We start from the raw sequence: 24,057 nt of genomic DNA on the forward strand, positions 1-24,057 counted from the left end.
ATGTTTGTGCCAAATGTGAAGAAATTTCCTCAAGGTGATCTTTAGATATTGGATTCCCGAGAATGAAACATGCAAGGTCAGTGACCTTGACCTTTGACTGCCAAAATCTAGTCAGTGCCTCCTTGAATCCAAGTAGACATTTCTCTCAAATTTGGGGAAAAAAAAACCTCAATGTGTTCTTGAGATATTGCCTTCATGAGAATGAGACAGATTGGGTCAGTGACCTTGACTTACGACCTTTGACCACCAAAGACAAATCAGTTCATTCTGAGTTCAGCTGGATGTTTGTGCCAAATTTGAAGAAATTCCCTTTGGGCATTCTTGAGACATCGTGTTCACAAGGATGGGACCGATGTTCAACCTGAAAACATAATGCCTCTTGCTGCAGCTATCGCCGGCACAGAGGCATAAAAATCTTTAAAGTACAACACAGTGCAACACCACTGAATACCTCCAAGGATCGACTCCACAAAAGAGTGCACCCTCAAGCTCATTTGTATAACTCTATGTCAAGATGAGAAAGGCAAAATTCCTGGAGTGAGATGAGGAAGGTAGTGAAATGCAGCGAGAAAGGGACTATGGAGGTAAGCTTTTCACCCTGGCCTTAAGTGTTGGCTTTCAGAGCAGGTATACACAGTTTTGCCTACAAACAGAGACAACATGTCATACAAACTAGTGTGATTTAAGCATCCTAAACCCCTGACCACATTTTACTCAAAGTCAGAGGTGTCAACAAGCTTTGACATCAAAACTGTTGAAAAACCACAAGATAGCATGATTCACTCAGATATCTCCAGAACCTGATCATTTGTGTAACATCATTTCCAACTGATGAATACAGAAACAATTCGGTGACGATGGCACTGATGGGTGTTGACAGTGTTCCTGATGAGAATATAAGTAGTGTGAGGTGACACTACTTTGTGTCTAAAGCTTGTTATCCTCTGTTAAACCAGTGCAGCAGAGCCATTGTTAAGGCCAGCTGCTTCCTGTCTGCAGGTCATTATTTTCAGCAAGGCCTATAATGAGGTACTTAAATAGTAACTTCATGTATCCCGACAAACTCTGCAGAATTTCCACCATTTCATCTTTTGTCTTGTTTCCATTTCAGTAGGAAGCCACACACAGAAAATGACTCAGGAGCAAAACATCAAATACATATTTGTGAAAGGACATATCGATTTTTATCACTTCCTGTACAGCTGATGTTTGGAGATTGAGGGTTTCTCAGTACTAACATACTAACAAGGTGTCTTTGTACAGTAGTGATGTCTGACTCTTTCACTATAAACACAACAAGCTCTCTCAAAGGCCAGAGAACATTTTTTAAACTGATATGTCCAGCAGATATTTTAACTATGCAGCACTGTCCTACTTCAGAGTATCTAATTTAAGCATGGCTTTAGTCTACATGTGTTTTCTTGGAGAGAATGGTCCTCTTGTAAAAGTAAGCTGAGATGATGTACATAGACATGGTGGAATTGTTCACAGATTTCATTTTCATTGCTGTGTCCATTAGATATAGATGCAGTGAGGACAACTGTATGATGACCTTCAAGTCCATTTACATGTGCATTAGTTAAACTAAGGGGTCCAGTTTGGGGACCTCAGAACTGCATCTCTACTTTTTGCAGATGATATGGTTCTGTTGGCTTCATCACACTCTGACCTCCAGCAGGCACTGGGGCAGTTTGCGGCCAAGCGTGAGGGGGTTAGGATGAGAGTCAGCACTTCCAAAGCTGAGCCATGGTTCTCTGCTGGAAAACGGCGAATTGCCTCCTCTGGGTTGGTTCTTGCCTTAAGAAAAGGAGTTCAAGTATCTTGGGGTCTTGTTCATGAGTGAGGCTTAAATGGAGTGTGAGATGGATAGGCTGGTTGTTGCAGCATCCGCAGTGATGTGGGCACTGCACCGGACCGTCCTGGTGAAGAGGGAGCTGAGCCAAAGGGTGAAGCTTTCGAGTTACTGGTCCATCTAAGTCCCAACCCTCAACTATGGTCATGAGCTTTGGTTGTAACCGAAAGAATGAGATTGCGGATACAAGCGGCCGAAATGAGTTTCCTCCGTGGGGTTGCTGGGCTCAGCCTTGGAGATAGGGTGAGGAGCACAGACATTTGGAGGGAGCTCAGAATAGAGCCCCTGCTCCCTCGCATCGAAAGGGGTCAGTTGATGTGGTTCAGGCATCTGATTAGGAGGATGCCTCCCAGCACCTCCTGTTAGAGGTGTTCCAGGCATGTCTCACTGGTGGGAGGTTCCAGGGCAGACCCAGAACACGCTGGAGGGATTATATATCTCATCTGGCCTGAGAATGCCTTAGGGTCCCCCAGGAGGAGCTGGAAAACTTTGCTGGGGAGAGGGACGTCTGGGCTGCTTTGCTTGGCCTGCTGCCCCAGTGACCCAGCCCCAGATAAGCAGATAAAAATGGAATGGAATTAGTTATACTTTGTCATAAAGATTAAGTCATAGGCTCCTAACCTAGGTATGGTGCTGTACTTAATGACTACTGTTCCCCCGGCTGAAAAAAAACAACTCAGCCAATCAGACCTTTGTGGACACAATTAAGAATGGAGAAGTCCTGGAAAGTTGCAATCAAAATGGCAACAAGCACAGATATTGACTGATAATGATGGCAATGGGATGGATAATTCACTTACTAACAAAAAAACCCAAAGGGGTCCGATTTGAAAACAAACAAACAAAAAAACAATCCTTCCCAAACAAAAAACAACCAAGACGTCCAACCAGTGGTTTCAGTTTGGATCAGTATGCTGGTCTGTTGCATTGCCACATTACAGTGTGATTACGAATCTATGCCACAAATTCTGCATGAATATGGTACTTAGCAGAACTATCATGTTATGTCAAACTCAGAGATTAGTTGGTTCTAGAGATGTAGAATGTCACCCCTGTGGTGGGGCAAGTGCACAAGGGGGAGCAGTACCAACTACATATAGGGCTCTATACACATGGCACTGGGTCTGGAATCAAAATACTGGATAGCGGCTAGATTGGAATTTTCTGGAGCTGCCCAAAGTGAGAGGTGTTGGACAGGTGTAGGTATACTCATGAGCTCTAGGCTGAGCGCTGCTGTGTTGGAGTGTTCCAGGGAGAACAAAGGAGATAATCCACAAGGGTTGTTGGGGGTATCATAAGAGCTGAAGTGGAAGGCAAAGTTTTCGATTTACCAGTTGATCTACGTTCCAACCCCCAATGGTCATGAGCTTTGGGCAGTGACTTCAAGAATAGGATCACAAATACAAGCGGCCATGAGAAACAGGCTGCTGACATTAAAAAAGTAATCCACCAGGACTTTATGGTGGCACATGCCAGATGATGTTTTGCTGCAGGAAAAGTTTAGCATGGTTCAACCCTGCATTTTTTTTGTCAAAGCCGTAAATAAAAATACCACATGCATGAGTGTTGGAACAACAAAAATCACTTTTGCGAGACAGGCATTTTATTTAGAAAAAAAAGGAATGACATTGCAGTGTAAGCCTTCATCTCCTGAATAATTTGCTGTGGATGTCGGATGATAATTCATGATATGCTAAGGATTAAGAAGCAGAGTAGGGCAGGTCATGCCTTCGCCATAGTCTGAGGGATGGATGACATCATTCGGCCCAATAATTAACCATGTGCTTCTGTTTGTTTCATTGTTTCCAATGGTCTTTTGGACAATGGGTGTTTGTTTTCAGGATAATGGACTTTGGGTCCAATTAAACATTTTTCAGACTATTAGGGCTTCTAAATTACAGACTGTCCCAACACTGGGCAGTCTCCAGCAGGGTATGGCAGCCCTTTGTAGTTTCACCTGACCAGTCTGACACTAAATGTGCGTTATCTGCTCCTGAGCAATAAGGTATGATGATGGATCTATGGACCTATCTAACACAAATGAACTCCAATATGACTGTTCTCATAGCAGTAGCATAGCCAGTGATCAGATATGTATTGGATATCTTTATTTCCTTGTTTTTTTTTCTCTGGACATAGTGAGACAGTAAGGTTTATTCCTTCGAGAGAAACATCCATTGTTCCGTTAACCTGCCTCAGGGTATGAATGAACACGTATACACACACAAGCACTATAATGATTTCCAGTAATAAGATGGTGGGCTCTCCACAACAGCACCATGACTGAGGCTCTTTGAAACAGGACACTAACAAGCTAACAGGACTTCCACTAGGCCTGTCCTCTTGTACGCTAAACTCAAAGTCGGTTTGATCTGGTGAAGGGTGTGTATGCTTGCGTATATGTGTGGGTGGGTTAGGGGGATGGGGGGTTAAAACACTCCAGTCCAGAGTATATAAGTAGCTATGTACGTCAAGAAACTAATACTTTTCAACCACCGTAGACCTGCACACAGCCACTACAGAAGCAACTGGCAGTCCATACACAAAAAAAGCACAAGTGGAAATCCAGGTTTTTCTTATTTCTCCTTCAAGAAGACGGGAGAAGAAATAAGTGGCAGATAGGAAGCAGCAACCAACAAAGTATCTGACTGCACATACAGTAGCCATTTCTGTTGCTGTGATTAGTGGTTCACCTGGAGCATCTCTGCTTGTGTGACACCTCACCTTTAACCTCTGAGGTCCACCCTTGAGAGGGTCCTTGCTGGTACCAACTTTTAACAGACAGACAGACGAACACGTCCTTCCTGAGAAGCAGGTAAGAAATCAGCCAACCACTGGCTTACTAACAACAGCTTTAACAAACCTGTAACCAACAGCTTTGCATGAAGCCAATTTTACTTTCAGCTGTGCTACATGTTAGTCTATTAATTTTTTTTTATACACCAAGCAGCTTTAGAATTTATTCGCAGAAATTCTATTTGTATTTGAAGAAACAAATTCTGTCTCGATTGTCACCATGTTGACAGAATTTGGTTCCAGCTGAGCATATAACAAACCTTAAAAACAAAAGAGGATTTTCAAAGGCTGTTGGGTTTTATTGTTTATTTCACACTGAAGCAAATTTGATTTGCTGTTTGTGTGGTGTAACATTTCACACTGACATATTTTTAAAAAATCAGTTAAAAAAAAAAATCACGAATGTTAAAAAACACTTGTCGGCTGTGTCAAACACACACACACACACACAGTCTGAATCATTTCTGGCTCATTTTAGGCTCCAAAATTCTCATAAAACCAGCAAGTTCTGAGTGGTCAGGTGAATTTCAGTACATTTTTCCTCTCTGTTTTCGAGACCTTTGAAAGAGCTCCAAGTGCATTACATAGAAATGGTAAAATATTGTGTGTGAGATATTTTGATTTTTTTAGTTGTACAAACATACTGATATTTATTAACAATAATGAAAATAGTTTCTGTTTTTATTATTTTGTTTTATTTTGTAAATAAATCGTTTAAAGATCATAAATACACAACGCAGTTAACATGTAATTATTATTGTCATGAAAGCCTTTTTTTTCCTTTTAATTGTTTCATTTTTTTAGGATGTCTGAACTGTCTGCTTTCCCCCGAACGTCCTTCCTGTTGCTTTGCATTCTGGGTATGACCTTGGTGACATCTGGCTTCCCTCAGCCTGGACTACCTCTCAGGTGGTTACTCACTAAATCTTATGGCTGTCAGTCATATGGCTGTTATGTTTGAATTGAATGAGCTATCCAGTACCTCCAATACCTCACTTTCTTTTCTCTGTTAATAAGTTGTTCTGTTTTAATAACCTACATAATTCAATCAAATGTGTTTCTCCAGGAATCGTTAAGTTTAATATGATGATTCTGATTCCAGAAATCCTGATAATTCAGAGGAACCTATACTAGATGACTGGGATGTCCTCTTACCCTCCATCTCTCTCCGTAATTGGAGCATTCCAGTGATGTCAGCGCCCAGCCTCAGAGCTCCAGCCAACAGCAAGGCAAGACTGATGAGGGAGGCGTGGCTCTTTGCCCCTGAGAAAGCAGAGGCCAGGTAACTGCATAGTGAGAGAAAATATTTAAGACAGTTAACATCCTAGGGTGAAAACTGTGGTTGCCAAAAAGTGGGGGAGTTTTTGCGGACTAACCAACCAACCGACAGTGAGACATAGAGCTGTTGGTCGCAGATACAAAGCAGCCACAGCACATTCTTACAGTCAGTGACACACAGGTGTTCTAACATGTCCCTCATTGACCTATGCAATAACAAACTCTTTATGTATGGGGATGGCAGCAAGTTAAGCTGTCTATTCCTGTCATTTCATTGTCTGTGCAAACATCTCTTACAAGGCCTAATTTCACATCCTCTGGGAAAACCTTTGATTTTATTTACTTTGGTAATATTTCATTTAATGGGCTGAAAAACACCTAGCTTCACTTTGTCCAAAGGTAAAAAAACCAACTACTGAGTTCAAAAACTGACACATTAGATCTTAATCAGGGTATGGCTGGGTATTGGTACTCCATACCTTTAAGGTATTAACCGAAATAACCCAGTACAAAGTAGTAATGAAACACCTCCTGTCAACCAATACCTGCATTAAATCCTGTCTGCTCCATGAGTCTCATCTCAGACCGTCTTGTCTCTCCACTGGATCAGTAAACTTTCTCTTGCTGCTGTCAGTTCAACACCTGGTTGGCACAAGTTAACACAGCAGCAGCAAGTAACATCCAACACATAGCCATTACACAGTCCCAACAAACACTCCTATGCCGAAATGGCTCAGCATTGTTGTCAAACCTGTAAATAACCATTAGGGAACGTTGGCCGTGTGATGCTAACAGTTAGCCCTGTCAGAGCGTGTGTGCGGCCGGGTGACTTCTCTCTACTGTCCTTGGCATGAAGCTCACAGTCCCGCAGCAGTGGCTACAACTCATACAGTGGTGAAGCTGAGTGCAGTGAATTTATGAAGCTGGCAGTTCATTGTGCCAAGATGGCACAAAATATTCCAAAGTATGGCTATACTATGCGCCAATTCATTCAAACTGTGGGTAGCAAAGGAAGTACTCTATTGGTAACAGTATCAATTTAAGTGTTGAATATGTTTCGTTTCTCAGAGGAAATTTAGGGCTTTGTGGTGTTGTTGGGAGCTATATCAAAATCAAGCAGTGCATCTTAAAGTAAAGACCACATTTTATGACTTTCAAGTGTCACGAGTTCTGTCAACTTAAGTTTAAATGAACAACACAGCAGTAAAATAATATTGTTTAAGTGTCTGATACCTGATTGTTATCTAATTGAAGTCTTTGTCTGTGTTTCTTAAGCGTGGAGAGGGCGTGGCCTGCAGAATGGTCATCTAAGGGTGCCGGCATGATGAAGAGGAACATGGTGGTGGCTGATGATGCTGCCTTCAGAGAGAAGAGTAAACTCCTCACCTCCATGGAGAGACAGAAGTGGCTCAACTCCTACATGCAGAAACTACTGGTGGTTAATTCTTCATGATAATTAAGTCTTTACAACAGAAAATCAAACCACCTCTGGACCCTTCACTGGCGAAAAGCTTTTTAAAAAGGATACACCAAGTCTCTGGGTTATTGTCAGTCCGTCAACTTCTGAGACAAGAAAATATTGTAGACGTCAAAAGTCATTAACACCTGCTGTATTATAAGTGCTCAAGTCTAGCATCTTAAAATTCTATTCCCAGTTTTTGTAGCATTTTCACTGTATTATGATGCTGAAATTGAATGTTTTTCAATTTGATTAAAAAAAATAAAAATAAAGATGTTTTTGATGACTGAACCTTGTGCTTGACTTCAAACCAGTGGTGGAACCAAGTCACTGTTTTGCAAGTTACAAGTTAGTCTCAAGGCCCAAGTCCTTAACTTTGAGTTAAGTCCCAAGTCCCAATGAGCTCCTCACCAACTGTAAAGCCATTTTAACAACAGAGTAATAAAACATTACATTTACCAAACCATGAGTGCTTTTTACAAATTGTATTTGTTAAAATATGTTTGCTGAAAACAGTGAGACTTAACTTGATCATAAAAAAGTAGTGCTGCCATTGCACTTTTATAGCACCAGTACCACAACAGAATGAACTGTGTATGTTTCTGTTCTCTCTTGTTGTATTTTACTCATCTCATATTGGAATATTTCTATAATTTCTCATTCCAAATGTGTAAGATATTTTATGTAAGCCTTAAAATGATACTGTATGTTGTTGCGTGTTTCATAACTGAATAACATAAATAGATGAAAATGTTAATTTATTGAGGACATAAAGGAAAATCAGTTGATTTGTGACAAACTCTTTATGTAATATACCTTTTCATTTTTGGGCTTGGGTGGAAGGTATGAAGTATTTTCAGGGTAAAGGGCTCAAGTCCAAGTGAAGTCAGAGTCATTGCTGTCAAAGTCAAGTTGCCAGTTTGTTTTTGTTTTTTTTTTTGTAAAGTCAAGTCTAAAGTCATCACATTTGTGACTTGAATCTGACTTGTTTCAGTCAAAAGCAAGATGTAATTGTTGTTTAGAGACACATTTAGCACATTTAGACATTTGTAGCTTTCAAATTACAGTACAAAACAATAAATTGATAGTTCCAGATAATGGGAGATGTGCTTGTGTGCTTTCTTTTCAAGAGTGAGATAAGAAGATTGAGACCAAGCTCAGAACTGATCTCGACTCAGGATGCAGTTAGCCTAGCTTAGCATGAAGTCTTGAAACAGGAGGAATATTTCCTTTTAAAGCTTAAAAAAATCCACCATCCAACATTCTTAAAGCGCGATTATTGGCAATACTGTAGTAGACTTTGGCAGCTGAATACAAAACATATTTTTTTTGGGAAAACAAACAAACAAAAAAAGCAAACAACTTTTGACATAGCCAGACTAGCAGCCTCTTCCTGCTTCCAGTCTTTACGCAAAGCTAGGCTAACTACCTACTGACCAAAATGTCTTATACAGTCCAGTTCTTCAACTCTCATCCACATTCTGAGAGGACAGATAATCTCATTCATCTACAGTGGCTCTGACTGCTGATCTTGTTGGGTAGAAATTTCATTTTATTCTGTCAGAACACTGCAAGTCATTTTGTGAATAAGACGAATGTCTAAAATGTATTTTACCTGTAAACATTAAGTACAGCTTGCATATATAAGTAATTTTGTATTTTCTTCATGTTAATGTTTAGTTATTTCCGAAAAATCTAGTGTTTCTGCCATTTGTTAAGCACTTTGTAACTGTTAAAAAATTTCATATAAAGGTTAATATCGGGGATTAGGGGTACATCATTATCTGTATCTGTACACAGAATGGGCGTGGTTAAATCAAGAAGTGGTTGATCTTAAACTGGAAATTTGTGGAACCTAACCAGAAGCCTTCAGCTATCAGGCTCCTCTTCTGTGGAGCCATCTTCAATGTGGAGGCACTGTCTCCACATTTAAAAGCAGACTTCAGACGTTCCTCATTAATAAGGCATATAATTCGGGCTGGCTAAGGCTTGCCTTGGAGAAGATAGGCTTGCTTATCAGAAGATACTATATATTTTTTTATTCATTAAAAAACTATTTACAGAAATCTCAGGATTGAGCTTCATCTCATTGTTGATCACAAGAGTAAGAGATTGAACACAGCTACCCAATGTAGGATTTTCCATAATCACAAGTAGGGATATGATGATGATATTTGTACTTCTAAAATGTACATTATCCGTACTGCATACTCATCTTCTTTGAGTATACAGCTCAGCCCTAGTTAATATCATTTTCAGCTACAACAAACTTAAGGTGATGAAAGTTTATTCCCTTGTCAAATGGGAAAAGATCTGGGGCCGTATTCACAGACATTCTGAGAATGCTCTCTCCTAACTTAGCCTAAAAACTTTTAGTAAGGAGTCTTAGCTTACAAGTGATATAGGAAAGTTCTCAGAGCAATTCTGAGCAGGGAAGGGACAGAAACTTTTCCCTCCTTTTACCTGAGTAGGTGTGGTTGTCCCAGTTGCTAGATATGATGCATTCAAACAGATGTGATTTGTTGCCACAGACATGCCCTTACGTGAGCCTGCAAGGTGTGGACACCCAGTGGAAATGAAATGAACTGCGTGACGACATGAGTGTTTTCATTGTTAGTGTGATCACTCTGCTGCTGAAAGGTTGAAACAGGCATCACTGCTACACTTAGGGTTGGGTACCATTCATAACTGAACCGATACGGTACCGGTACCAGTATTTGGAATTCGGTACCGGTACCAAACGATACCTTATTTCAGTACTTTTTAAAGTCTAAACTTCTCAGTTTCAACATTTTATTGAGAACATTTAGGAACAGTGCTGCACGTTAACTTTTGTCTACATATTTTTTTGTCGCCATTGTTGCTGAGTCTGAGGTGCGAGTCATGCGCTCTGGCTCTGCCTCCACCTCAGGTACCGAAATTTGGCACCGATTCATTTTAGGTGAATCAGTACTCGGTAGTACCGACGTGAATGGGTACCAAGTACAAAAAGTACCGAGTTTTGGTACCCAACCCTAGCTACACCGTTGCATTTTTCCAGTTTTCCAAATATCTTATTATTGTGATTATTTTATTTCTGGAATTATAGTGTTAGGTGGGAAATGTGTGTGTGTATCCCTAATGTGATCGACCGCCAATATTATCCCTGCACGATCTTCTGTAGCATTTCATTTACTCACTGACATCCAGCATTTGGAGAATATTCCTCTGACCTGTTTCTACCATTTTCTCCTCTGCTTAAGAAATTCTTAGGTATCTTAAAAGTCATCCTAACAGTTTTTCACCTTAGGAGCTCTTTTAAGGTCTAAGATGCAACTCTTTATACTATGAAGCTTTGTGAATACGGCCCCTGGTTTCTAATCCGAAAGTCAAGTGAATCTTTGGCAAACTATAAAATGAAAATCCATATTCTGTTTATTCTGAATTTATATGTCAGAAGTTTAAGGGTCAAAAAAAGTCTATGGCGGTATCAACACCAGTTCGTCCAGCCTGCCAATCATCTCCTGCAGCTGCATCCTATTGGCCAGTCTCTGTCGGTCCCTCCTCTCCAGCAGCAGAGCCTCTGTCTGAAGAAGCAGCTGCACAGCCCGGGGTGCTGGGAGCTCGTCTGGAGTCTCGGCCACGTCGCAGGGCCCTTCTGCTGGGTGGCTGCTGTGTCTGACTGGCCTCTCAGTCTGGAGCCTGGCTCGGTAGACATCGGGGCAGGAGGGTAGGCAGGGGAGAGAGGAGGGAAGAGGAGGGAGGCAGGAGGTGTCCCATCCACCCTGCAACCTGTCTTCTCCTCTGTCCTCAGCATCCTGTCTGCCTCTCCTTTGTCCTTTCTGGGGCATAAGATGAAAAGATGACACAGAATAAGAGATACAGTAGAGTAACCTAACGTTACTATGCTAGAAATAGTAGCCAACTGCACACCAAAACCCATCTTGGTTCGTCTGTCCACTGTTCAAACAATCACCAACTCTAGACGTGCAGGAGGCATGCTCAAACGCCAAAGCGACGCTGTCATGGCGCTCACACATTCCCTAGCGTCTACTATTTTTCAGGGCAGAACGGCTGTAACCTGAGATAAATAGACTTGTGGAATCCAGCAGCGCACACCGCTTGTCATGTGACATGGACCAACCAATCACAGCCGACAGATATCTGTCCCTTCTTCCATAAATATCAGTCTGTATCTATCTATCTAACAGCACTCAGGATTTCAGGTAAATGGGCTAGGATACAGTGCTTAGCAACCTCAGACGCTACCTGCCAACGTGCTCTTGAAAGCAGTCACAGAATAAGGAACAAGAATAGCACCCAGCACCCAACCTCGCATTTTCCAGGCTGTAAGAGATGCAGCATGTGTCCGGCCCCTTATTCACTCCGTTAGATGTAAAAATATGCTGGATCTCTACACACTCAAATTATTGTTACAGTTAACTGCAGTCAGGCTGGTTTGGAGATAGTGACTTTGGGGCTCTTTCTTATGGAGCTTTATCCTTATCTTTATTCAAGAGAATGGTCTATCAGTTTGAGAGTTTTTATTGATTTCACGTTCAAAAACCCTGCCCTCGCACTCAAATAGCCTCTGCTTGCGCTTGGATCTACTCTGTCTGCTCAAACTGTGTGCTCACACTCAGATACAATGTTGCTCGCACTCAGATACAATGTTGCTGGCACAGATTTCCTGCTCGAGCTTCGGCTTTTCTCCACGCGTTCCAACTGTTTCTGTGCGCTCGTGGAATTTCTGCTCTCAGATTTCTGCCCTGTGCTTGGATTTATTTGTGTAACAACCCTGTCAAAATTCCCCAACCAATAGAATGCCAGATTTACTGTTGACCAATGAAATGACCCCTGCCTCCTTGTGGGCACGCTCGCTTTAGTATAGTGCTGCACAATTAATCTAATCGCAATCACGATGTCAGGCTGTGCGATTACATAACCGCATACAAGGCTGCGATTTGCGATTTAATGTAAATAAATTTAACGTGTGTCTGTGAACGTGACTGCCTCGCCTACAGTGTGCAGAGTTTGTTGACATCACGCCCACAAGCTATCCTGCTGTGTGCAGCACGTATGGTCAGGTGACCAGCCGGCGTGCAGCAGTGACCAACACAGACGCTGAAGAAGAGCATGAGCACGACCATGAAAAGGCTGAGTTGGTGGCGGAAAAAAACGCAACGTCTACATGGCAATACTTTGGATTCAGGTACGGTGGCATTGAACAGAAAGTTGCTGTGTAAAAGTTTAAAAGTTTAAGTCGCCACGTCCTGGAGCAACACGACCAATCTATATCAGCACTCGAGACAGCACAGAGAAAAGTAGGAAGAATGCATGTGAGAGAAAGCCGAGCCGAATAACGTTAAAGACAAAGAGACAACTGAAAGCCGCCAGAGCCTCATAAAACAACAAAGCACAATTACGCAAACATCTGTAAGTGTCACAGGGAAATCACGGACTCCGTAACAAACTATATAATAACAAATAAAAAATTGAGCAATTATGCTCGGTTTCGGCCCACATGACATGCTGCTGTGTTGTGCTATGGCGTGCTGGAATTTGTCATTTACGTGACAACGCCTGAGCGCAACACAGGCTCGCTCCACTGTGTGTACTGTGCCATGCTGCGCTGCTGTGCGAGCAGCGTGTTTGACTGTGCTCAGTCTGTTGATGGTTATTTACACACTGTCCATAACAATAACTATGTCAGGTCAGTGCCCCCCTAATATAATGTAGGGGAAACACTAAATCAAGCGAGAAGACTAATGATACCATTTATGTATTATATTGTAATAGCACTCACAAATCGCGATATTGTCCGTTCAAATCGCAATCGCACATTTTTATCAAATCGTGCAGCACTACTTTAGTATTAGAGCGTCCCGTCCGGGCGGGTACTCTTTAACCGGGTTCATCCACTCCCACCCTCCAGGGCTTTATTAAATGTTCTTCCCTTGCTTTCTTTACCACTTTTGGAAAAAAGGGACTGTTAATTTACACACGTGCGCCATATGTATGTATGTATGTATGTATATATATATATATATAGACACACACACACACACACACACACACACACACACACACATTTATATACAGTACAGGCCAAAAGTTTGGACACACCTTCTCATTCAATGCGTTTTCTTTATTTTCATGACTATTTACATTGTAGATTCTCACTGAAGGCATCAAAACTATGAATGAACACATGTGGAGTTATGTACTTAACAAAAAAGGTGAAATAACTGAAAACATGTTTTATATTCTAGTTTCTTCAAAATAGCCACCCTTTGCTCTGATTACTGCTTTGCACACTCTTGGCATTCTCTCCATGAGCTTCAAGAGGTAGTCACCTGAAATGGTTTCCACTTCACAGGTGTGCCTTATCAGGGTTAATTAGTGGAATTTCTTGCTTTATCAATGGGGTTGGGACCATCAGTTGTGTTGTGCAGAAGTCAGGTTAATACACAGCCGACAGCCCTATTGGACAACTGTTAAAATTCATATTATGGCAAGAACCAATCAGCTAACTAAAGAAAAACGAGTGGCCATCATTACTTTAAGAAATGAAGGTCAGTCAGTCCGGAAAATTGCAAAAACTTTAAATGTGTCCCCAAGTGGAGTCGCAAATACCATCAAGCGCTACAACGAAACTGGCACACATGAGGACCGACCCAGGAAAGGAAGACCAAGAGTCACCTCTGCTTCTGAGGATAAGTTCATCCGAGTCACCAGCCTCAGAAATGGCAAGTTAACAGCAGCTCAGATCAGAGACCAGATGAATGCCACACAGAGTTCTAGCAGCAGACCCATCTCTAGAACAACTGTTAAGAGGAGACTGCGCGAATCAGGCCTTCATGGTCAAATAGCTGCTAGGAAACCACTGCTAAGGAGAGGCAACAAGCAGAAGAGATTTGTTTGGGCCAAGAAACACAAGGAATGGACATTAGACCAGTGGAAATCTGTGCTTTGGTCTGATGAGTCCAAATTTGAGATCTTTGGTTCCAACCGCCGTGTCTTTGTGAGACGCAGAAAAGGTGAACGGATGGATTCCACATGCCTGGTTCCCACTGTGAAGCATGGAGGAGGAGGAGGTGTGATGGTGTGGGGGTGTTTTGCTGGTGACACTGTTGGGGATTTATTCAAAATGGAAGGCACACTGAACCAGCATGGCTACCACAGCATCCTGCAGCGACATGCCATCCCATCCGGTTTGCGTTTAGTTGGACGATCATTTATTTTTCAACAGGACAATGACCCCAAACACACCTCCAGGCTGTGTAAGGGCTATTTGACCAAGAAGGAGAGTGATGGAGTGCTGCGGCAGATGACCTGGCCTCCACAGTCACCGGACCTGAACCCAATCCAGATGGTTTGGGGTGAGCTGGACCGCAGAGTGAAGGCAAAGGGGCCAACAAGTGCTAAACACCTCTGGGAACTCCTTCAAGACTGTTGGAAAACCATTTCAGGTGACTACCTCTTGAAGCTCATGGAGAGAATGCCAAGAGTGTGCAAAGCAGTAATCAGAGCAAAGGGTGGCTATTTTGAAGAAACTAGAATATAAAACATGTTTTCAGTTATTTCACCTTTTTTTGTTAAGTACATAACTCCACATGTGTTCATTCATAGTTTTGATGCCTTCAGTGAGAATCTACAATGTAAATAGTCATGAAAATAAAGAAAACGCATTGAATGAGAAGGTGTGTCCAAACTTTTGGCCTGTACTGTACATATATATATATACATATATATATATATATATATATATATATACACACACGTATTATACAACAGTTAGTTCCAACCGAGTAATTTGATTGGACGAGAGGCATTCCGTGAGTGCTGATATAGAGTATAACATCACTGGGACATGTAACAGTAAAATCACTCCGCTCACAGGTGTCATAAATATAAATACAACCGTTAATTAACCAACTGTCACACTCACTACATTGACGCAAACTGACACTATAGCGTTACACCAAGAAGATGGATATTTTCCCCAAAATTACATTTGAATTAAATTATGAGTGGTCGTCAGGAGAGGATGAGGAAAAGGAAAGCCAGGACTCTTCTGTGCAGACCTGCAGGTGTGTTTGAATCCGTGCCAACATCCAGGTTTGCCAACGTTTCATCAGCCGAACTGGACAAAGTTACACAGTTGCAGATCAATGTAAATACAAAGTAGCTTGTGAGTTCCAGACGTGTGTGCTGCGTTGCCTGGCAACAGACTGGGGTAACTGTGTTTTTTTTTCGCAGAGCTACATAACATACTTAAATAATTTATTTCATCACCTTTTGTTAACATTTCCGTACTCAGCATTGCTGTTTAAGATGTTGTTGACCTGTTGTATAAAAGCAATATCACACTCAAGGTTGTGACGTTATACAGTACAAAGTCACTCCCTATGTATATATATATATATATATATATATATGTAAGGGATAATGTATAGTGAGCCAGTGACTGCTGAAAAATAACTCCCGACAGGGGAAGAGGGTGGGAGTGGATGAACCCAGTTAAAGAGTACCCGCCCGGACAGGACGCTCTAATACAGGAGGTAGGGATCATTTCATTGGTCAACAGTAAATCTGGCATGCTATTGGTTGGGGGATTTTGACAGGGTTGTTACACAAATAAATCCAAGCGCAGGGCAGAAATCTGAGAGCAGAAATTCCACAAGTGCACAGAAACAGTTTGAGCGTGAGGAGAAAAGCCGAAGCTCGAGCAGGAAATCTGTGCGAGCAACATGGTATCTGAGTGCGAGCACACAGTCTGAGCAGAAACAGATTAGATCCAAGCGCAAGCAGAGGCTATCTGAGTGCGAGGGCAGGGTTTTTGAGCGTGAAATCAATAAATAATGTTCTCAAACTGATAGACCATTCTCTTGAATAAAGATAGGGATAAAGCTCCATACTTTCTGTGTAAACAAAGGGATCTTACTCTTTAACAAAAAGGTCTCTGTAGGGATCCTGTCCATAATGTTGTCACGTACAATAAAAATCTGAGTAACAATCTTATGTTTCACAATCCTCAGTCTTTGAGGTTATTTAGTTTGACTGACATACACCAAACTGCAGGGACATTTCAGTATATAAATAACATTAGTGTTACTGCACTAAATATACCACAGGATTTGGAATCATTTCCTCGTGCATAGATGCACAGCACCCACACTGATAAAAGACAGTAGGGGGAGATGGTATTGAGGTGGACAGCAATTGTCAATGGGGGTTGGAAAAGAAGGATCGCTTTTAGGATGTGCCAGTGTGTAAGTATTGTTTGTAAACAGCTGGAATCAAACTCTTGAGGATGTTTGGCATTTGGCCTTTTTGTCCTCTAGGGAATGTCTATCTGTGCACACTGCTCTCTGATAGGCTCAACCTTATCTGTATCGGAGGATCCCCTGGCTTTGAGGCATTCTATAGTTCGGTAGCTTTTGACCAGAGATATAACATATCCTGAGAAATTGCCCTGTAAAGATGTTTTCCTGAGTGATTTACTGTTCACTTTGAGGAGTGTGTTTGTGCTGATTGCTATAACCACAGATGCTGCTCAAAAGTGTTGGGTGGATAAAATGCTGTTTTCTGAAAATTGTTTCAGCACTTAACTCCCCCACTTTCAATTTCAACAACTTCAACAACTGCATTTCTCCAAAACGACCATAACAACCATTAGGCAACGGCCTCTGTAGGAATGAAAATGTGTGTGTGTGTGTGTGTGTGTGTGTGTGTGTGTGTTGCACACCTGGCCTGTAGGCAGTCTTAACAGCATCTCCTCCAATTTCTCGAGCCCCTGGTTTCCATGGTGACACACTCTTACGCTCCCCTTGGGTGCATGTGTAGGCTTCTTGACACCAGGATCTGTCAGATGGCAATCCATCACACTGTCCTACACACACACACACACACACACACACACGCTTCGCATCACATTTCCTGGCACATGTGGCTGCTGCCATCTTTAAGGACACTGAGAGGAAAAATTAGCAGATCTGTTGGCCGTGAATAATAATATAACTGGGTCAAAGAAAAAGAATATATGTCAGAGTCCAAAGCCAGTCACACACGATCTTAGACATGAATTTACTTTTTCAAAAATTGACAAATTGACACAATTCTTTTATGACAACAGGCTATATGCCACATTAAGGAATCTGCACCTTTTTTTTATTGAAATATTTATAAAAAATCGTGAATCCCAATGTTGGAGATCACCTCTGTGTTGAATTGTGTTGCTGTTTTCCTGTATTCATGTTTCTAACTCACCATCCAGGTCCAGAAGACTTTTTCCACCTGTTTCCAGCTCAGATAAGCTTCTAGAAGGTCACACAGCTGCCGCATACAAACACAGTCCTATAACACATACACATTTCACATTATAGCCTTGAAGACAACCCAAGGCATATTGTATTGACACAGCATGGATGTACTCTTAGATGGAACATTAACACTGCATTTTATAAGATAAAGACATTACGCAAACAATAATAGAGACTTGCAACAACAGAGCAACTATAACTTTTTTGCAAGAAAAATTCTCTGGTGCTTAGTGCTCAATTCTGATCTATTGGATGTATCCGTTTTTATGGCTCTGTGCTGGCAACAGCAGTGGCTGGAGGCATTTACAATTACCTCTGTCCCATCCTTGTGAACATGATATCTCAAGAAGGCCTCTAGGGAATTTCTTTATATTTGGCACAAACGTCCACTCAGACTGAAAAATAAACTGATTAGAATTTTGTCAACGGTCACTGGTTAAAGCAACACAATATAGGATTGTGCTTTTTACCTCACAGGGTTACCCTACAGACGAAAAACGGTATTGCCTTTTACAACTGTCACAAAAATATTTCTGCACATGCATTTGTTGACAAGCCAACAATACCGGTGAACTTCCTGAAGCTGGCCGTGTAATGCACAATCATCATGTCTTCGGAACAGGTAAAGTAGGTTTGTACACACATGATTAGGCCGATTGCTTTATTTATTTATTTATTCATTTTCGAGTGCGCGCACACACACACACACACACACACACACACACACAAACTCAACAGAGTGAAGTAAGACAACAGCAGAGAGGCCGCGGTGGAGATGGAGGGAATATAACTTCAAGATTACTCTAGTTGACAACAACTACACTTGTTACTGTGAGCAAGTGCGATAAAACCTCTACCAGCCAAGCCAATACTTTATCAATACATGTGATCAGCATGTAGAAAGCCATATTTCAATCTGCTCTGTCCACAGTCTCTCATTCACCGCTATTATGATTTATGATCGCGGTCGACAAAAGCACATCACGCTCACGGTGCTAACAGCAAACTGTTAAAGACAAACTAAAATGAAAGCTGTTTGTATGTAACAGCAGTAACAGTGCCAGGTCACCATCGGTCGGGCATCCCTCTTTCTCTTTCAGCTCTCGCCAGCGTGTGAAAGCCGGGCCAATATTAATCCATGTTCGAGCTCTTGTTTTATAGCTCTCCCATTTGCTTTTCTTTGTCTCCTCGGACAACACCTTCACCTTATTCCTTCTCTTTGTTGCTTCAGCCATGACAACCAAGTCTAACTTCATTCACCTCGGTTCAGCTACGATACTCTAAAGAGAGGAGGGGGATATGACGAGGAGGGGGATATGACATATGTCGTAAAGCAGCCAAATTTTGTAGTCCTTTTTGTGTGTGAGTTGATGTACCATCACAAGGATCTTGGATATATATTTTGAGGGCTCAGAAACTCCACTGTGTTGCTTTAAGGTCAGAATTTATATGCTAATTATGACAACACTTCACGCAAATGTCTAATAGAATAAAATAATGAAGTGGCGACATTTAATAACCCATAGGTCAAAGGTCAAGTTCACTGTGACTTCATAATATTCTGCATAAAACACTTTTCTGGCCATTATTCAACATCATATCTCAAGAAAAGAAAGGGGAGACATTTGGTCAGATACTTAATTGGTGACATTAATCTTGGATACCTTGAAACTGTGCTGATTGTATAGTCCTTCTGTGCTGTCATGGGGGAAGATGTGTGTGAAGCATCCATTTTCACAGGCATGGGTGTAAACGAAATATGACTGGTGCACAGAGGCATACAACCACGATGCGATAATTCTAGTTTTTACTTGGTTTTTAACATTACTTTTTATAAAAGTGGCCAACATCAGATTCCAGTGTGAACTGGTCATGGTCCTGAACTAACCTGCAAATGTAAAAGAACAATAACAAAGACTTCATGTGCAGCATGCTGTTGCATACAAGTGGAGGCTGCTGAAGTCAGCGTTTATGGTTTCATTTATCAGTTGATGTGCAGTGGAAGCCAGTGAATTTGCGAGAAGATGATAACAAGGATGAGGACGGGGGAATGGCTATTTGTGGAGAAACTGCTGATAGTCCTGTGCGAGGTGTGTGTGGATGTGGAGTAAGAGCCCAGTGGTAAGTGGTGAGTTTTGGGATTGTGATATGACTGGCTTCAAGCTAAAACAGGCAGGTGATCCAACCACAACTGCTTCATCAGTTTGAGTCCTAAGCTTCTTAAAACTTGGCTTTAAAGCTCCTAATTTTTCTGTGAAACTGCAGCCATGTTCTTCTGTTGCCCTGTTCAGGCATACGTTTCCATATCATTTCAAACACAGACAGGTTAGGATACTACCCCTTAAGTTTTGCTTGTACAGAAGTGTCACCCCAAATACTTGTGAGGTCTAACACATCACTATCCCTCCACTGACTACCTCCATCACAGCTGTCTTCCATGTGTGTACTCAGTGAGTGGCTCCCGCCAGCACAGAATTGTGACAAATGTCAATCTAGAGTGATGCAAAAGTTGTTTTGTTATATACACTAATTCTGGCTCTAACTATAGGCAGATCATGTTTATAACTCATTTTAATAACAGCACAAACACTCTTACCTTCCTTAGCACTGTGGAGCTTTGACCAGAGGAGGGGGAAGATACAGAGGAGGGAAGGCTGGCAGAGAAAACCTGAGAACATTTTTTTTGGAGACTTGAATGTAACTTATTCCAATAAATATGAAAGAAAATCTGATTTTATGCAGACAAATACTTAACAGTAACAAAAGAGATGTTTAACAGTGAGTGTGCATTAATGGGCCTTTTCTGTCTTTTTAGGGAAGAAAAGGTCTTGTTCACTTTGGCTCCAGTTTGGAGTGGAGGATTGTGTCACGTGCAGTCATCTTGCACATACGCTCCCAAACTTCTAATAATATGTTGAACTTTGAGAAATGTTTTCCATTGCAGTGACAGACAAATGCAGAATGGCAGCATGTGAAAAAAGTTAGAAAAAAGGGGATTTTCTCACAGCGTGGAGTAGGCGAGTTCGCTCTTCTTGCATGGACAGCAAGGTCCGCCCCTGGTGTCTCTGACAACCAACAAGCCACTGAAGTTTCCTCAGACATGCTGGGTCTAACTGGAGCTCACTAGAAAGCTGAAGGTTCACCTAACAGACAGAAAGAGAATGAGAGATCACAGATATTAAATTATACAAATTCACATACACAATTAGGTTTACCAGTATATTGTGATGGTGTACCAGTAGTATTTACAGGTGTAGGTGAGAGGAGTTTTTTGTCCAGTTTCTGTACTCTCTTAGACAACAGTTTCTCCAGTTGTCCTGTAGCGAGCAGCCAGCCCAGTGCCAGAAGGAGGTCTCTGCTTAAGAATCTCCCTCCCTCCCCTCCTTCTCCTTCCTCCTTCCCATACATCCAGTCAGCATGGTAGCCAGTCTGCCAGAGGCCGGCAGCCACCAGCTTCCTGCACTCTGTGGCTGCGCAGAGACAGAGCAAACACATTCAGTCACTCAGCAAGTTCACTTAATTATTTTCTTCCCTATGTTCATCTCTTCAAGAAATGTCAGTCAGTTTGGTCCAATGATGTGTGTACAACAGCGTAGCCTTATTTTTGTTCTTGTTTAGCGCTACAAAGTGCCAACAGTAAATTTGTTTGCTGTGGTCCAAAAAGTCACAACATGAAGTAAATGCTGAGAGAAATGTTTTATGAGCCCACAGAACAGATTTTGCATATTGGACAATGTGTCATTTTGAGTGCTTTACCATATTCAATTTCAAGACTTTCAATTTTTATGTATAACGACAAAGAATTGATCGTTTTTGGGAATTCACATTCGGCCAGTGGGCTATTTTCAAATCATGGAGAACTAGAATTACCGCCCTGTGGTTGTATGCCTCTGCGCACCAGTCAAGTTTCTCTTACAGTATACATCCAGAGGATCTATACAATCAGCACAGTTTCAAGGTGGGCACCCAAGATTAGTGTCACCAATTCAGTACCTGACCAAATGTCTCCCCCTCTGTCCCTGAGATATGACTTTGAATAATGGCCAAAAGAACATTATGATGTTACAGTGAAGCTGACCTTTGACCTTTTGGATATAAAATGTCATCACTTCATTTTTTTCCTATTAGACATTTATTTTTGTCATAATTAGCATATTCATTACTGAGTTATGGCCAAAAACATATTTTGTGAGGTCACAGTGACCTTGACCTTTGACTACAAAGTTCTAATCAGTTTATTCTTCAGTCCAAGTAGCCGTTTATATCAAATTTAAATAAATTCCCTTGAGGTGTTCTTGAAATGTTGCGTTTACAAGAGTAGGACAAATGCAAGGTCTCACTGACCTTTACATTTGCCCAGTTCAGATGGACGTATGTAGGTACATGGATGTACAACCCAAAAACATAATGCCTCCGGCCTTGACTATCACCAGCACGGAGGCATAAAAAAAGCATCTTAGTGGAAATCAGTAAAGTCCTGGACAAATAGCATGAAAAGCCTTACACAAATAAACAATGTTACTTACCTCCTCCTAGCTGTGTACTAGCCTCACAGGAAACAATGCCAGATACCTTAAGGATGTTGGCAAGGAGCTGCCAAAACTGATCCTCCTGGGAAACAATAGCAAGCAGAAAGATTGTCTGTATGGTATGTCAGTATGTACAGTACAGTACACTGTCTGTTAGGAAGAGCTCTGAAAGCACAGGATAACAATGCATACTATTTAAAAAATGGAAGAGTCAGACCTTATAAATTGCACAAAATTGTTACGTCTGCCCCTGCACTAGGATTTTTGTCTTAACACAGCTAGAGCAGAGCGAGCGACCTCTCATCATAATATATCAGTGTAAATAATCACAGTCAATCCTGTGTGCACAATCTGCTAACACTGTGTAAGAACATTTTAAAATAATACTGGTATGTTGGTTAGATTGGAGGCAGTCAGATTTTGGCATAATACACTAATCAGTATTAGGGATGTTCGATATGCTGATACATAATAACTTAGGCTGATAACCAATACCGCTATCGATATATTCACATTTTTCCCCACCTAATTTTAGTGATTATCAAGTCTCTTCTGTGGTGGAATATCCTGTCATATCATATCATATCATATCATATCATATCATATCAATGCATGCTCTTATTGTGAAGCTCACCAGCAGATGGGGACATTAAAATATAATGCTATTCAACACAGTAATACTCACTCATAGTTCATTTAGGCTCAACTTTTTGTAACTTATCCTTGACACTTGTTTTTCCATTTTTTTTGTGTGTGTGTAAAATCAAGTAACTGGAAACTAAAGCTGTCAAATAGCTATCACACACACAGTGTATCACAGTGACAACAAATGATGGACGTACCACCTCGGGTCCACCGCCGAATTTAGCCCGTCTGAAGTTCTCCGGTGCGGGCACAGACTCCAGGCCGGTGGCCGCCAACAGTCTGCATAGCGTTCCGATCACCTGCTTCACTTCCACACTCACAGCCACTTTACTGCGCTGCATGACACCAAACGTTCTATATACTCAGCTGTCACGCTTCAGTCCTGTACACACTATTATTTAAACACATTTTCAACGACATTTCTACCGCTTCAGAGTTGAGCTGTTGATATTTCGCGGCGAAGACAACTTCCGGGTACGAGGCCGTTGCCAGGGAAGCGAATGGATGAAGTTGTGATTGATATCTACTCTAGCCAATCATGAATGTGATTCTGAAAGCGGTGGGTTGTACTTACTTTTCATTGGTGCGCTATCTGTTTGTCTAACTCTGACGTATTTTTACTTACAGTTTACATATTCAAAAGACTATTTCTTCACTTTCAGTTTAACAGGAGCAGCAAAACAGTAAAAAAAAAACAAAAAAAAACAAACATGTAAATGCAGGTTCCAGTATTATCATAACTGAGCTAACTGTAAAGCAGAAATAAATAATAATAAAGGATAAATACAAAATTAAAATAAAAACAAACTAAATATAAGTGGTCATTCAGGAATTAAGGTACACACATATTCATACATAGGGCAGTTCCAATTTTACAGCATTTCACACATGATCTAATTTAGAAATGCCAGAAAAATTGGGATAGTTTTGAAAAAAAAAAAAAAACAACATTTGTGAATTAAATATTTTGCCAAAATAACTACATTGTTAATCCCAAACCCTGGTTTGTGTCCTTAGTTGGATACTAACCTTTATATTTTCATAATTTAGAGTCATATTATTGTGATCATTTTAAGCCAACCAATATTGAAAAAAGTCCCAAAAGCTCCTTGTTAAATTACAAGAGAAGGATGTTCTAAATTTTCAATGTCTGAGTTACCGAAAGCACAAATATTCAAATCCAAATTATAGCTT

General features: G+C 41.2%; 2 protein-coding genes across 2 annotated transcripts; one reads left to right on the plus strand and one right to left on the minus strand.

Annotated features, from left to right (window-relative positions):
* The first annotated feature begins 4,465 nt into the window (after positions 1-4,465).
* Positions 4,466-7,379, plus strand: pth2 (parathyroid hormone 2). Its single transcript, XM_049596351.1, has 4 exons — positions 4,466-4,667; positions 5,453-5,557; positions 5,751-5,930; positions 7,202-7,379. The coding sequence occupies exons 2-4, from the start codon at positions 5,454-5,456 to the stop codon at positions 7,377-7,379; spliced, it is 462 nt and encodes a 153-aa protein (XP_049452308.1). The 5' UTR covers positions 4,466-4,667; position 5,453.
* Positions 7,380-8,144: 765 nt separating this feature from the next.
* tedc1 (tubulin epsilon and delta complex 1) lies at positions 8,145-23,329 on the minus strand. The gene is made up of 8 exons (XM_049596303.1): positions 23,061-23,329; positions 22,216-22,300; positions 20,939-21,159; positions 20,695-20,832; positions 20,286-20,357; positions 17,637-17,723; positions 17,116-17,259; positions 8,145-11,206 (listed from the first exon to the last, which is right to left on the minus strand). Exons 1-8 carry the CDS (start codon positions 23,202-23,204, stop codon positions 10,844-10,846), a joined length of 1,254 nt encoding a protein of 417 aa, XP_049452260.1. The 5' UTR covers positions 23,205-23,329; the 3' UTR covers positions 8,145-10,843.
* Between the last annotated feature and the right edge of the window lie 728 nt (positions 23,330-24,057).

This window comes from Epinephelus fuscoguttatus, linkage group LG14, assembly GCF_011397635.1.
Source record: "Epinephelus fuscoguttatus linkage group LG14, E.fuscoguttatus.final_Chr_v1".
NCBI lineage: Eukaryota > Metazoa > Chordata > Actinopteri > Perciformes > Serranidae > Epinephelus > Epinephelus fuscoguttatus.

Bases quoted from the DNA above. Each gene is read 5' to 3' on its own strand.
- pth2 (XM_049596351.1), top strand. From the start codon at position 5,454: ATGTCTGAACTGTCTGCTTTCCCCCGAACGTCCTTCCTGTTGCTTTGC. The intron at 5,558-5,750 runs GTGGTTACTCAC...TTCTGATTCCAG, and splicing joins CAGCCTGGACTACCTCTCAG to AAATCCTGATAATTCAGAGG. The intron at 5,931-7,201 runs GTAACTGCATAG...GTGTTTCTTAAG, and splicing joins CCTGAGAAAGCAGAGGCCAG to CGTGGAGAGGGCGTGGCCTG.
- tedc1 (XM_049596303.1), bottom strand. From the start codon at position 23,204: ATGCAGCGCAGTAAAGTGGCTGTGAGTGTGGAAGTGAAGCAGGTGATC. The intron at 22,301-23,060 runs GTACGTCCATCA...ATTGTTTCCCAG, and splicing joins TCGGCGGTGGACCCGAGGTG to GAGGATCAGTTTTGGCAGCT. The intron at 17,260-17,636 runs GTGAGTTAGAAA...GTGTGTGTGTAG, and splicing joins AAGTCTTCTGGACCTGGATG to GACAGTGTGATGGATTGCCA.